The sequence below is a fragment of the Lissotriton vulgaris genome, chromosome 3_2 (assembly GCF_964263255.1).
Source record: "Lissotriton vulgaris chromosome 3_2, aLisVul1.2, whole genome shotgun sequence".
NCBI lineage: Eukaryota > Metazoa > Chordata > Amphibia > Caudata > Salamandridae > Lissotriton > Lissotriton vulgaris.
Window position 1 is genome coordinate 70,816,280 of NC_141690.1, and position 15,569 is coordinate 70,831,848.

At 46.6% G+C, this 15,569-nt stretch overlaps 1 protein-coding gene across 1 annotated transcript in view; it reads left to right on the plus strand.

Moving 5' to 3' along the window:
* DHX15 (DEAH-box helicase 15) overlaps positions 1-15,569 on the plus strand; it is a 257,979-nt gene that overhangs the window by 52,545 nt on the left and 189,865 nt on the right. The window contains exon 3 of the mRNA XM_086964023.1: positions 4,109-4,302. Coding sequence (XP_086820149.1) covers positions 4,109-4,302 — 194 coding nt within the window. The remainder of the gene's footprint in view (positions 1-4,108; positions 4,303-15,569) is intronic.

Here is a 15,569-nt window from a genome sequence, read left to right on the forward strand (position 1 = left end):
TCTCCCCCCTCATTCTGTCTCTATCCCACTCCTCACCTGCTGAAAACTGTGACCTTAAGAAAGGGCACGTAACCTCTTTTTCTTCTTCTCTCCTTCATTCATTTCACTGAGAAATGGATCCAAAAAAGAAAAAAAACACATTTCTGTAAATGTCTTGTTAAAAGTTTTTCGCCTTCCAAAGTGCAGCCTTGGGACAGAAATAAAAGGAAGAAAATACATTTTCAAACAAAATAAGGTCCCATTGACACAATTGTACTTTAGATTCAGTAATCTCTAGTGTCACGTGTATTTATTTATTTACGTAATTTTTATAGCGCAACAAATACCCTGGGGTGTCTCGGCGCTGTGGAGCTACTGTGGGCAGTCATCCTCTCACTGGTTAAATAACCACCTTTTTAAGAGCCTGCGGAAGCTCATCAGGTTCGGGGCAGTTTTGATGGAATGTGGCAGAAGATTCCAGAGTTTTGGGGTGGCCACCAAGAAACGTCTATCTCCCCAGGTGGCCGTTCTTGTGCGTGGCACAGTGTGGAGGTTGGTATTGGCCGATCTTAATTGCCGTCTAGGAGTGTATGGCTGAAAGGCTTCCGTCAGGAACCTGGGTCCTATGCCGTGTACTGCCTTATATGCAATGCAGAGGGCCTTGAATTTAATGCAGCTCTCTACTCTCAGCCAGTGGAGTTGACGAATGCCAAGAGTGGTGGAGTTGCGGCGAGGAATGCTCAGGAGAATCCTGGCTGCCGCATTCTGGATGGATTGCAGCTTTGTTATAACACGCTTCTGGGTATGGAGAAAGAGAGCGTTTCCATAATCCATTTTGGAGAAGACTAAGGTAGAGACCAGAGTCTTCCCAGCTGAGGGAGGGAGATAAGGCAGCAGCTTCTTAATCTTTTTCAGAATAAAGAAAGAAGACGACACAACCTTGTTTGTATGAAGGTCAAATACCAACTTGCTGTCAAAAAAAATTCCCAGGTTTCTGGCTTTTTCCACTGGGACAGGTGGATAGCCGAGCTTTTCCGGCCACCAGTTAGAAGACCATTCTGGAGAGAGTTTTCCAAAGGTCATAACCTCGGTCTTGTCCGAGTTGAGCCTAAGATAATTAGAGGCCATCCAGGTACTGACCTCAAGCATAGCTCTCTGGAAGTTGGCTGCCACAGCGCAGCCGTCCTTATGGATGCCCAGGACCAGCTGGGTATCATCTGCATAAGATGTTAGCCATACTCCATGTGCCTTTATTACCCTCGCTAAGTCTGCTACATAAATGTTAAATAGCATGGGACTTAGCGAGGAACCTTGTGGGACTCCACAGGGGAGTACAGAGGTGGGTGAGTAGAAATCTCCCAGCCTTACAGTCTGGGTACGGTCTGCCAGGAAAGATGAAATGAGATCCTTGGCCAGACCGCTTATGCCCAGAGCTGTGACACGGTCGACTAGGGTGACATGGTCGACCGTGTCAAAGGCCGCTGACAAATCCAAAAGGATGAGGACAGCCGCCCCCCAACCCCCCCCCCCCCCCCCCCCCCCCCGATCTATGATCGCCCTGATCTCGTCAGAGGCCTTAATCAGGGCGGTCTCTGTCCCATGCCCTTTCCTAAAGCCAAACTGCGATTCATCGAGAAGTTGGTGGGTCTCAACGAACTCTGAAAGCTGTCTATTCATCATGGATTCTCATACTTTGGCGGCAAAGGGTAGACACGCAATGGGTCTATAGCTGGCGACGGCTGTAGGGTCTAGGGAGGGTTTTTTCAGAAGGGGTTTTATAACAGCCTTCTTCCATATACTAGGAAATTGGCCTGTCTGAAATGCAGTGTTGCAGATCTCCATGAGGGGGCGTGCGATCACCTCTGTGAGTTTTTGCATCACAGAAGGAGGGCAAGGGTCCAAAGGGGAACCCGATTTAGTGGATGAAATGAGTGATAACATCATCAAGTGAGGCAGGTGAAAAACATAAGAAAGGGTCATAATTATGATAAGAAGGTGTACTGCAGCCAGTAAGATGGCACCACTTTTTTCCTGTCTGAGGGAGATTTTCTGCCCCAAACAGATAAATATTGCGGTCGTCGTGCTCTACAGCTGATTTCTCAATTATTTCGCGAATTAAGAAATCCTGAATTGTCTGTCCAATTTATCAAACCACTTTGTTTAATTAGTTTCTACTTCAGGTACAAGACAGGCTTAATATAACTTGTTGCAGTGTCCAGCTTTAGCAAAACTGCCCCTTTGTTGATTTAAAACTCCTCTGACTTGACATGAAGGCCGCCCCACAAGACAGTTTTCTGCCCCCCTGGAGCGATGTGCTAACGACTCTCAGGAAGGAGAACAATGAAGGATTGCAGGCCAGGGTGGTGTCACCGCTCTCCTGCAGGAATCCATGTGGGTGTTGGCCCCAAAAGCCAGGCTTTAGAGGTGAAGTTGTCTTTGAAAAGCAGATGTGTAGCACCAGGGGGACGGCTGGCATAGGGAGCAGAGAGGGGAAGCCTGTTGCCAAGCCGGTTTTCCCAGGGGTGTGTTGCTCTGAGATGGCCTCACCCAAGAGAGTAGGCTAGTGAGGTCTGTACACCTGTGAGAGGTTTTGCCATCGTTGTCGTGGGCAGAATGGTGCATACTGGAATAGACCGATGTCAAACTCCACAAGAAGTATTTACCAAGTAAGAGGGAACCTGGTAGCCCGTTGGCTACCAACCACATTCTGCCCTAAGTGCACTTTCAGAGCATAAAGGGGGCAACCCTGGATCCCAGACATCAAATCTCGACCGACTCTGAAGGACTGCCCTTCTGCACCATGGGACCAGCAAAGAGTCTGCACCAACGAGTACTGCACTTGCTGGCTAGCGAAGAGAGGGCCAGTGCCTGCCATGTCCTGCTCAAAAGTTGTCTCGCGAGCCCAGCCAAAAGAACTCTAATGGCCAGCTGACTGACCTCCTCATTGCAGCACAGGGACACATCAGCTGACGAAGCCTGCTGGGGTAAGTAGGTAGGCTGAAGTCTTCAAGTCTCTACCACTTCTGCCGTGCAGCACAGAGGACCAAGATCTGACTCACGGATTTGCCTCAGAATGTGCTGAGCCCTAGAGTGTTGTCGGAGTGTTGCGGGGACCCTCAGAAGGAAAGTTGTCTATTCAGGAAGGTTTGACCTGTGACCACGACAATGAGCGACGGGTGTTCCAGAGGTGACTGGATTTCGGCCAGACTGGAGAGGTCTTTGTGGGACGTCGACCCTGCAACCAGCTTTTCGTGGACCAAGGAATCCCTGTAGGAAGACCCCCGTCTACCGCGTCACATTCACAGCCTTCTTAGAGCAGCTTCAGCATCCTTTATCCTTTGCTTCCGGACCTCTTCATAGGAATGCATTGCAAAGAGGAAAAAGTTGCTGGAACTGTTAAAGGACGGCTTCTCTTTGGAAGGTAACTGTTTTTGAAGACCTTGCTGGTCCTGCTAACTTGCTCCCTGCCGGAGTTGGTCATCCAAAGTACTTCTAAATGATGGCAAGGACACTTACCTATGTTTTCTTTGAAAACGTTTCTAGGTGTCCACTTTATTGACTTTGCCACTGCTTGTTTGCGGTGGGGAAAAAGTTCAGACTTGTTATTACTTGTAAAATCTATATCTCCGGATCCCTCCAGTAGATATTTTTTCATTCTAGTGTCTAAATGTTTATAAAAATGCAACCTATTTTTATAAATTGGTGTCTGATTTCTTGAGTGTGTTCAATTTTCTTCAATTGCTTTTGTGCGGTTTAAAATGTTTAACACTTGTTCCTCTGTGTGCGCCTTGCTGCTCAGAGCCACAACTACCCAGGATTGAGCTGGGGGTTTGACAGACGTAACCCAAGGGCCCTAATAGGGTTGGTAAGTGTATTACACTGTGAGGTCGCACTACCACACCAGATGATACACCCCATTTCCTCAGTCTGGGTTGCAGAATCTTAGTATACTTTATTTTTGACATTGGTGGTAGATAAAGGGAGAAGAAAGAAGTATTTATCTCCATGTTCATGACCCTGTAGAATGCATGTCCATTTCAAACCGAGTAATCATCTTATATGTGCATTCACTTAAAATGTAACCCATTTTGTTAACTAATTCTATTTTTTTTTGTTGTCATCGGAATAGATCCCACAGTGGTGTGTTGACTATATGCGGTCCTTACCTGGCCCAAAGAGGGGCGTTGCCTGCACCCAGCCCAGAAGAGTAGCTGCAATGAGTGTTGCACAAAGAGTTGCTGATGAAATGGATGTCATGTTGGGACAGGAAGTTGGTTATTCCATTCGATTTGAAGACTGCAGTAGTGCAAAAACTATTCTGAAGTAGGTAGTCCATGTTTATTTTCAGTGCAGCTGCATTCCACCATGTTCAAGAATACTTAATGTTTAGCATTGAAAGATTTTCTGTGGATGGAAAGTATTCTGCTTTCAGTTTTTACTTTGATTATTCTTTATATTCTCACAAGTAATTTTTAATACTGAATGTTAAAATGAGTTTGGTCATAGAGTGAAAAAGTGCCACTTTTGCATGGTTAGCCCTACACTTTTTGCCTGGTTTTGATGTGGTTTAAAATGTAGTGCACAGGGTTCCTGCCAACCAGGTTCCCTGGTCCAGTGCTCCTTCTCTAAAAACAAACCCCCAATTGGTACTTCTGCCCACTGCAAGTCCCTAGTAAATGGTACCCTGGGCACTGCAGGCCGGAGGGCGAAAGATGGTCCCTTGGGACTCTCCTCCCTGGGACAATGCCACTGCTCTTGCAGCCTGCTTGTCCATATGAGGGAGAAAACGACAATGTCGACATGGCACCATGCCTGGGTGCCATGCCAGCTACCACTCCTAACCGCATAGGTAAGTCAACCCTCTGGCAGGCCTCTCAGCCTTTAGGCAGGGATCACTATACTACAGATGCATGGGCAGATATGCCTTTACCCATTTCCAAAAATTGTAAGTGCCAGGGAAGCCATAGAGAATACATGGGCTGGGAACTCGACAACTCGAGCTCCACAGCACTATGATGGCTTCACAGGAGTGTTTGGTACCAAACTACTCCTTTTAATAAATCCATACTGATGCCATTGTAGGATTTCTTGTACCAAGACCCTTGAGAGCACCTCAGAGCTGCCCTCTGAATCCCTACCAACCCTGATGTGATCTCTGACCGGCTGTAGGCAGCCAGCCACCACCATACATGTTTTTGGACTCCTGGGTAAAAAGCACCTGCTCTATGGGACCAAAAGCAATGGACATCCTGGGTAGAAGGTTAATGCCTCCTGTCCAGCTTTGACTGGCTTCTCCTGCCCTCCACAATGGTGCCTGCAGTATGAATCCAGAGGCTCCCCCCGACTGGCTCTGGTAAGAAGACTCCGATGTTGAAAGGTGCCCTGGCACCAACTGTGTTCCTACGACCCTCTACATCACAAGTTTCTTGGTCTACCTCCGGTGCCAAGCCTGCAGCCTCTTTGCCGAAAGAAGAATCCCCATTGAAAAGCTTTAGGCGCCTGACCTCGAATTGGCACGGGCCGCCCCTATGCTGCTGGTGGTGTATGTTTTGTGCTGCTTTCTGGCCCACCCTGTGCTTTTGCTAACCACCAAATCTTGGCCCGCCAAACTGATTTACCTACCTGCAAGCAGTATGGCTCCAGGCACCCCCTGTCTCCATTGGAAAGCATTGGGTTGAACTCCAATTTTGACCTCTGCACCAGCCCGCCCCTGTGCCGCTGGTGGTGCAGGCTCGAGGCATGTGGGCTGCTGAATTCATATCTGTGCATAGATCGCCGCCTAGTGTTGGGTCCGGATGATTGCACATTGTTGTCCTGGAAGAGTCTTCGATGTATCACGAGATAGGTGGCTCCTCTCCTGGACTACAGTGCGCATGGGCATCCTCTCCATCCTCCGATAGTTTTTTTCCGCCATTGGGTTCGGATGTACTTTCTTGCCTCCAGTTCTGAATCGGTATAGAACTCTTTGCGCAGGGCCAAAAGGCCTTCGGGGCGTCGGTATTGTCTCGTTCGGTGCCTATACTTCATCCAGTTCTTCGAACAGGACGTCGAAGGCCGTTTGCCTTTTCGACACCAAAGGCCCCAACTAAGACGACGATGGAACGGAGCCCGTTCAAGAGATGCCCCGTCTGCAACTCCAAATACCCTCACATTGATGTGCACCCATACATACAGTCACTCATCAATACAACACTTATCATATGCACTCATACACCTATACAGACATACATACATACACTCACACACTGCCACTCATCCATGGAGTTACTTGCACACCTAGTCAGTCATGCAAAGAATCAATCACACTTCCATTTCCTCAACTATACAGTTATATACACACACCTTACTTATTCAAACATATACTAACACATACTTACTCAATTATACAATCACTGATACAAGTACACAATGATCCATACAGCCACTCGCACATTCACTGACTCATGTATAGTCATTTATATATGCCAGCTCTCACATGCACTGTGTTTTACATATGTACTTACTTGGACATGTAGCACTGAGATATCCATTCACTCACCAACACACCCATGCACACAGTCAACCGCCCATATAGCTATTTCAACATGCACTCTTGACCTCATACACCTAGTGAATCAACTGCTCACACATCTATGCACAGTCACACACCTCCCAGCCACCCACACACACACTCTGTCTCCCATTCAAATACTTGGGCAACCAATCAATAACCCATATAGCCACTCATATAGCTACTGATCAACGCATGCAGCAGCTTACACAACAACCGACATACTGATGCACACATTCAGACAGTTTAGTCACTAACCCATGCATTTAGTAAAACACATTTAATCACTCACTCATACAGTCAGTCACGCACCTACTAAATCCTTTATCCAGACACTTATACATCCACTCATTCTTCAATATGTAAAACATATTTAAACTTTACAGAAACAGTCACTGGATGATGTCATCAGTGATGTCATCAGTGATGTCATCAGTGATGTCATCAGTGATGTCATCAGTGATGTCGTCAGTGATGCCGTCAGTGATGCCGTCAGTGATGCCGTCAGTGATGCCATGCCGTCAGTGATGCCGTCAGTGATGCCATCAGTGATGTCTCTGACCATGTCACGAATGATGTAATATGTGACATCATCAGCAGTGGATTGCGGGTGCGCGAAATATAGCTAACTATATAGGAGCAATTTTAATGGTTTTTTAAATGCCAATTCCTAACTATATAAGGCCTGAAACCTATGGTTTTTTAAGTGAATATATATATATGCATATGTATGTGTATGTGTATATGTATGTGTGTGTATATATGTGTGTGTGTATATATGTATATATATATATATATATATATATATATATATATATATATATATACCCCTAATACAACCACTCTAACAAGTTCCACTGCTTTACAGACAACCAAACCACAGGAGGAGAATATAACTAGATTGATTCTAACTTACAGTAACCAGCACCGTACCATCAGATATTATTAAACGCAACTGGTCACTAATTTCTAGTGATCCAGTTATAGGTAATCATTTTAAGAGGGCTCCCTTGATTGCCTATAAGCGGGCAAGATCTTTGGGCAGTTGTCTGGTTTCTAGCAGTCCTGAAACCCGAGTCGAGATTCCATGGATGGACAAGAGCAAAGGGTTCTTACGCTGTCCAACCTGCAAGGCATGCAAGAATGGAGTGAGTAAGAAGGAATACACTACGCCTTTCAACAAAATACCGACTACCATCAGGTATAAGTTGACGTGTCGTACCGAATATGCTGTGTACGTGTTGGAGTGCCCTTGTGGCTTACGTTATGTGGGAAGTACAAGGCCACAAGTACATAAACGGATACTCCAACACCTTAGGGCCATCACGAATGGAGACACAACGTATCAGGTAGCAAGACATTTTGAGTTAATGCACAATAAAAAGGCTGCTGGTTTGCGCTATTTCGTGATAGACACAGTCCCTCCCCAGAGAAGGGGAGGGGACCGTGATCTATTACTGCGCAGATTGGAAACAAGACCTCTCATCTTACTCGACACTAAGAGCCCAAATGGACTCAATGCAGGGGAGGACTGCTACACTTATCTGTAACTCCAATCATTCTATATTCTATTTTTAACTCTAGCATATCTTTATTTCAAGAACATAGTATCTGCCTCAGACCAAATATCATCTTTTAATATCACATTTTCTTTAATATTCACGGGGTTGCACAATTAGCTTGGAGTAGTTAAGTGATATAATATTTCTTTTGCATTGTATATGTCAGTAGGTAACAATGGGTACATAGTAGGAGCGGCATATGCATTGTGCAACGACCGCTCCCGTATCATGCACTTTCTCAGGAAGTATAGAATTCTTTTAACAAAGGGTTTTAAGCTTTTAGCAAATTGGTTATTTATATTTATTTTTAACCTACTACTGTTAATGAGAATTAATCAATTGTGTGAATGTATATACATGAATTCTGAAAAATTTTATGAGTATATATTTATATGTATTTATACATTTATTTATTGAATTTTAAATTCATTTGCACAGCATGATTTTGCACATATCATCAATTTTACCAATCCTATTATTTCTATTGTGTAAAACTATGAGTATCAACATTGCCCTACTTATGTGTACATATACAGCTTTGCATTTATGCAGTAATTTTTTGCAATATACGTCTTTTATGTCTATGACGTTACTTTGATTGGCTCCAAGTAATTTAAAATGAGCACGCCCGCCTTGTAGCGATTGTCATGTGATCAAGGTGCTGTTGGCACCGAAACGCGTCATGGCGGAGTGGTGATGAGCGATTTACTGAAATAAACTTACCACATTCACAGATTTGGGTTTGCTTCGTCTACTTTGCCGCTGCTGCATGCTGCTGCCGACGTTCTATGCCGAATATATATATGTATATATGTGTATGTGTATATATGTGTATGTGTATATATGTATATGTGTATATATGTATGTATGTGTATGTGTGTGTATGTGTGTATGTGTATGTGTTTATGTATGTATGTATGTATGTATGAAGGATACCCCTGGAAGACAACTAGGATTACAGGTAAGTAACTAATCCTTTCTGACCACAGGAGACGCCGGGATTTAGCAGGAGCAGGTTTAAGGATCAACCGGCCGGTAGGGCTGGGGCCAAGTCAGTTGGTGTCGTCCTTGTTAGCAGCTGCACGGCAGGTCTTCTTTTTCGTTTTCAAATCTGGATCTGAGGAAGGAAGGTTCAGGGTGGCCCTAAATACTAAATTTAGGGGTGTTACAGGTAGGGCAAGGGCAGGGACCAATGGGTCCCTCCCCTGGGGTGAGTACACCCCTCTATCCTGCTCCTCTCCTGGGGTGAGTACACTCCCCCTACCCCTCTCCTGTGGGAGGGGGGCAGGAGCCTATCTCTGAGTCGGGCTCCCCATGCTTAGGATGGAGGAAGTCCGGAGTTGTGCTTCACCTCGCCTCTCCCACCTTTGGGGTGGGGTGGCAGTGGCTGGCACACCCCCTTTCCTCACTTAGGGTTTCCCGCCTGTCTTCCCGCCAGAGTGGGGGTCAGAACCGTTGGGGGTCAGTTGTTGAGTACAGCAATTGGCCTGAGGAAGCTCACAAAAGGCGGCATACCTTTGGAAGCTTCCCCTGCCCATCCTGGGGGAGTAACCTCGTCCCAGGATGTGCATTGTTTCTGGCTGCAGAGACCGGCAAGCTCTCGACCCATGGGCCCAGAAACATGTCTGGTGGTGGCAGCCTTGGTAGCTACGCAGTCAGGGCACTAGGAGTTGGTTAGGTTTCAGGGGGCATCTCTAAGATGCACTCTGTAGTGCATTTTACATTAAATCCCACACTGGCAATTTTGTGTGTTTAATGTGCTAATGTGCTGAGAAGTTTGATACCAAACATCTTAGTCTTCAGTGTAGCCATTATGGTGCTGTGGAGTTCGTAATGACAACCTCCCAGCACCATATACTCTTAATGGCATCACTGCACTTACAGCGCCCAGGGGTCACTGAGGTATGCCAGGGCAGTGTTTGTGGGCATGGCACACAGGCATGTGTTCCATGTTGACTCTGTTTAGTTCTGCACCAAGACAATAACCCTGCAAAGGCGGTGTGTGTGTGTGTCTCAAGGTACAGTGCCCCTTACGGTGGCACAATAAGTGATGCAGCCCTTGGGGGGGTCTTCTCTGGTCACAGTACCCCGGGTACCATTTACCAGTGGCTTACCTGTGGCCAGAGAGTGGCACACTCAGTCAAAGTACATTAGCAATTCAGCAAAAAGTGGGGACATACCATGCAAGAAAGATGGCACTTTCTCACACCGGGGTTTGTGAGGTTGCTGACCACAGAAGTCACTGGGATTTAGCAGGAGAAGGTTCCAGGGTCGACAGGCCTGTAGGGCTGGGGCCAAGTCAGTAGGTGTCGTCCTCTTTTTAGCAGCTGCACGGCAGGTCTTCTTTCTTCTTGTAGTTTTGGAATGGGGATCTGAGGAAGGAAGGTTCAGGCTGCCCCTAAATACTAAATTTAGGGGTGTTACAGGTAGGGAAAGTCAAGGACCAATGGGTCCCTTCCCTGGGGTGAGTACACCCCCACTCCTGCCACTGTCCAGTGGGAGGGGGGCAGGAGCCTATCTCTGAGTAAGGCTCCCCATCCTCAAGATGACGAGAGCCCGGAGTTGTGCTTCACCTCGCCTCCCCCACCTGAGGGGTGGGGTTGACAGAGGCTGGCACACTCCTTTTCCTCACTTAAGTTTTCCCGCCTGTCTTCCCACCAGAGTCGGGGTCAGAACCGGTGGGTGCCAAGTGCTGAGTACAGCAAGTGGCCTGGGGAAGCTCACAAAGGCGACATGCCTTTGAAGCTCTCACTGCCCATCCTGGGGGCGGAGGCCTAGCATCTCGCCCCAGGATGTGTATTGTTGCAGGCCCACGAGAGCGGATGGCTCTCTACCCAGGGGTCCAGCAACATGTCTGCTGGGTGGCAGCCTGTCAGTCAGGACACATGTTGTGGGTTAGTTTCAGGGGGCAACTCTAAGTTGCCCTCTGTCGTGCATTGTGCATTAAATCCCAGACTGGCATCAGTGTGGATTTAATGTGCTGAGAAGTTTGATACCAAACTTCTCAGTCTTCAGTGTAGCCATCATGGTGCTGTGGAGTTCAGTATGACTACCTCCCAGCACCATATACTCTTAAAGGCAGCACTGTACCCTCAGTGCCCAGGAATGGACCAGAGTTCTGTAGGGGTACAGGGCTCATGCACCTGTACCCACACCACTGGCATGGGGAACCCAGCTAGAAGTATGCCAGGGCAGTGTGTTGTGGGCATGGTACCCAGGGATGTGTGCCATTTCAACTCTTTTTTTGTTCTGCACCAAGACACTCTGCTTGCAAAGGCAGTTTGTGTGTGTCGGGGTACAGGACCCCTAAGGGTGGCACAATAAGTGCTGCAGCCTTTAGGGGGGTCTTCTCTGGTCACAGTGCGATGGGTACCTAGAGTACCATTTATCAGGCGCTGACATGTGGCCAGAGATGCCAATTGGGTTTAGGTTTCAAAACAGTTTTAGGGAAGGCACATAGGCCCTGGGCACTTGATTGGCAGAAGCCCATGGCACACTCAAATATATCAGCAATTCAGCAAAAAGTGGGGGCATACCATGCAAGAAAGATGGCACTTTCTTACAATGTGTTTATTAAATTCTGAGTTTGGGGATACCTAACTCAATTTTTCCATCTTGTTCCTATGGGAAGATATGCTTGTCAGATGTCACAAAGTATTCCCCATTCTGTCCTATGGGGCATGATAGCCTTTCAATACTGAAAAAAACGAAATTGGCATTATTTCACTAACAGGATATGTTACATACACCAGTACATGTCCTACCTTTCACATAAACTGCACCCTGCCCAGGGGTGTAACCTGGGCCTACCATAGGAGTGCCCTATGTGTACTATAAGGGAAGGGTGCACTTGTCAAGTTGACATGGATGTTAACAAACGGCGCACACAGGCACTGCAGTGGCAGGCCTACTCGTGTGGGTGGCACAATCAGTGCTGCAGGCCCACTGGTAGAATTTGATTTACCAGCCCAACCACACTCAGTGCACTTTACTAGGGACCTACATATAAAACAAATATGCCAATCCGGAAGAACCAATCACAATACCAATTTACACAGGGAGCACTTGCACCTTGACATTTATCAGCAGTGGCAAAGTGTCCAAAGCATCTCAGCCAGCAAAAAACGAAATCCAGCACAGCATCAAAATCACAGGAGGTAGAGCAAAAAGACAGGGAAAACCATGCCAAGGATGCCAGGTCTAACTGGTTCGAACTTTGGTCTTGAAGATGTGGAGCACTTCTACTCAAATGTATTCACTGATCTGTTGCGCAAGCCATTTTTTTTTTCTCTCGAAGAATTGTTAGAGGGGCACTGGTTAATGTACACATGTGTCTTCGAGGGCAACTGAAGGGTGAACTTGGATGCTATTGAGTGGTGTGCCCACAAACTGATGGGGCAGAAGACTTACAATTTAGTTTTTATCTGCATTAGGAGAGAGGTTTTCAACATCAATTCTTGTGTAGACCCACAACTACAGTGGTTTGCCATGTATGAATTCTCATTTATTTATTGGATTAAATTAGCACCCATCGTCCTGTCATCTGATGTCCTTAGTGCCACTGGGGTTGCCTACAGGTTGGGGTCTGGCTTGGCTGTGTTTGAAAGGGAGATGCACGAGTGAAGTGGAATGCAAGTTTAAGTAACTTTCATCGTGAAATCCTGTTATGCTTCATGTGAAGGACATGACTGAGGTACCCATGCAGTGCTTAAAGTGATATGGTCATATTGAAAGAACCGAAGTGTTAACTGTCACGAGTTTCATCTTTAGGACCTAACCTAAAGGAGGAAAGCAAATGACCAAAACGGAAGTTGGTGGAGTCCGTCTGCAGATCAGTTTGTTGTTGGCACTCCATTGTGCTCTTATTTGGGCCAATTTTTTTTTTTTTTTTTGTTGTCTAACCAGGAAAAGAGGATCTGGCTTTGTTTGATTTATTTTCAAAAAGAGAGGATGAGGTAGATAATGTGGCAAGTTCTGATCTATACCGGGAAGTGCTGTGCGAGAACAGGCATACTTTATTGCTGTGTAATATGTTCTGTAGATTTTTGTTGATTTTTAGTGTATCATCTAATAATCCCATTGATGCTCTCTGTGCTGTAGTGAGAGTAATTTAGCCAATGTGAAAAAACAAGGACCTCCTGGGTATTGACTCTAACAGACTCCTAGGGCAGGGTAGACAAAATGTGTGTAAAAAAATTCCTAGGCAATCTAAACAGTAGATAAAACAAGTAACTGGACCCAAAATGCAGAAGGAGCATTCAAAGAAGAAAAAATTATTTTTATAAAATAAACATGTTTTTAATATACATAGTAAAAATCATATAGATAACTGAAACTAATCAGGCTATATGACAATTCAAGATAGAAATATATACAATTAATACATATAATAACACAAATTGCAACACTTTATATAAAAAGACACCATGTAATACAGAAAGGTGTCCAAGACCAGAATGACGGTAAAGTACTCTACGCGCATTTCGGCGAAAAACGCTTTCCTCGGGAGCCACAAAAATCAATCTGTGAATTCAGTATGTCATATCCTTGCTAGAAACTTTATATCAGTCACACGGTGGAATTATCCAGATATGCAGTGAAAGTTATGAAGAGTCTTGGGGAATGATGTACCACATATAGAGGCAAAATTAGATATCTGAAGATGTAGATGTCATAGTTCAATTATTTCCTAGGTCGGCGGTCAGGCACTATCAGGAGCTGTTTGTTTTGCTTGATACACATAAGCCCGACATGTTGTTTTTAACCGAGACCTGGTTTGGCGAGTCTTTCCTGCCCTCCCTCCTTGCTGCTCTTCCCCCCCTCCTATGTTGCCCTCCACGCACATCGCTCGGCTGGCAAGGCAGGGGGCGGTGTGGCTCTCATTGCCCGGTCGGAATTAAATTTTCAACTTCTTCCCTCACCCCCCATCGTGTCCACTGATTATTTTGTTATTCGCTCACCCATTTTTTCCCCCCGCTCACTTGCGTATTGATGTACCGCCCACCCCAGTCCTCGCCCTTGTTTCTGCCAGCCCTCCAGGACCTCTTGGCCACCCTGGTGGTCAACCATGCTTCGGTCCTTGTGTTAGGGGACTTTAATTATTGGCCTACTGATCCCCATGAGTGTACCTCCTCTAAACACTTTTCAGAATCACTTCAGGCCTTGAACTTTGTCTCTCATTTGCAAGTCCCCACGCATATTCACGGACACGTGTTGGACCAGGTCTGGTCCCTCAACTGTCCTGTTTTATCGCTATCTGTCTCCCCTTGTCCTTGGTCGGATCACTTCCTAATTACTTTTTCCCTTCACCTCAGCCCGGTAGGAAAAGTCCCGCTCGCCAAAAACATCTGGGCACGCAATTGGAGTCGTGTTGATCTCCCGTCACTATCATCCTCCCTCCTGAATTCCTAGCCCAACCTGGCTGGCTTGTCCTCATCATCTCAAGCCGCATCCATTAACACCTGGCTCGCCGGAGGTTGCGATCTGGTAGCTCCCCTACGGCGGATATCGGTCAGACGTCTCAAGGAGGCCAACCGGTGGTTCAGTGAGGATTTAAAGGAGAAAAAGCTGACCCTTCGGAGGTCCGAGAGGCAGTGGAGAAGGGACTACTGTCCCATACTGAAAATCCAATATACCACCCTTTTGGGAGAGTACTAGAGAGCTATCCTTGGTGCAAAAACAGCTTATTTCTCCGCAAAAATTTTGGCTGCGGAGAATACACCCAGGGAGTTTTTCACCACTGTCCACGACCTGGCTTTTTCGGACAGAGCTACCCTAAAACCCCCTCCTACCCAGTTTTTATGTGACTCCCTGAATACTTATTTTTTGAATAAAATTAGTAATATTAAATCTAATATTCCCCCTCCATCCCCTTCCTTTGTTGATCCCCTTCCCCCGACTGCCCAGTCTCTTATCACCTCGATTCCACCTCTTACTGAAGATGCGTTCCTGGCTATACTCCCCAAAGTCAAGTCGGGCTCTTCGGCTGACATCTGCCCGGCTCGCATTCTCAGACAGATTTACTCTGTTTGTTTGCACCCAGCCCTCTCTTACACTTCTGAATAGTTCCCTTGCCCAGGGGGTCGTGATTCCAGCTCTTAAATCCGCCACCATAGTGCCTATCCTTAAGAAGTCCGGGGCTGATCCTTCTGCCCCTGCCAATTACCGCCCCATCTCACTGCTGCCCTATTTGGGTAAGGTGCTAGAGCGCCACGTAACAGCGGTACTCAGCTCATTTGTTGAGGAGAATGGGGGCCTAGCATCCCGCCAGGCAGGCTTCCGGCCTAGACACTCTACCGAGTCCGTAGTGGTGTCGGTCCTGGACAACCTCAGGGAGGGCATGGACCAAAACCAACATCAGGCCTTGGTGCTCCTTGATCTCTCCGCCGCTTTCGACACGGTGGACCATTCCATCTTGCTGTCACGTGTCGGAGCTGCGGGAGTCGGGGGCTCGGCCCTGGTCTGGCATTCCTCCTTCC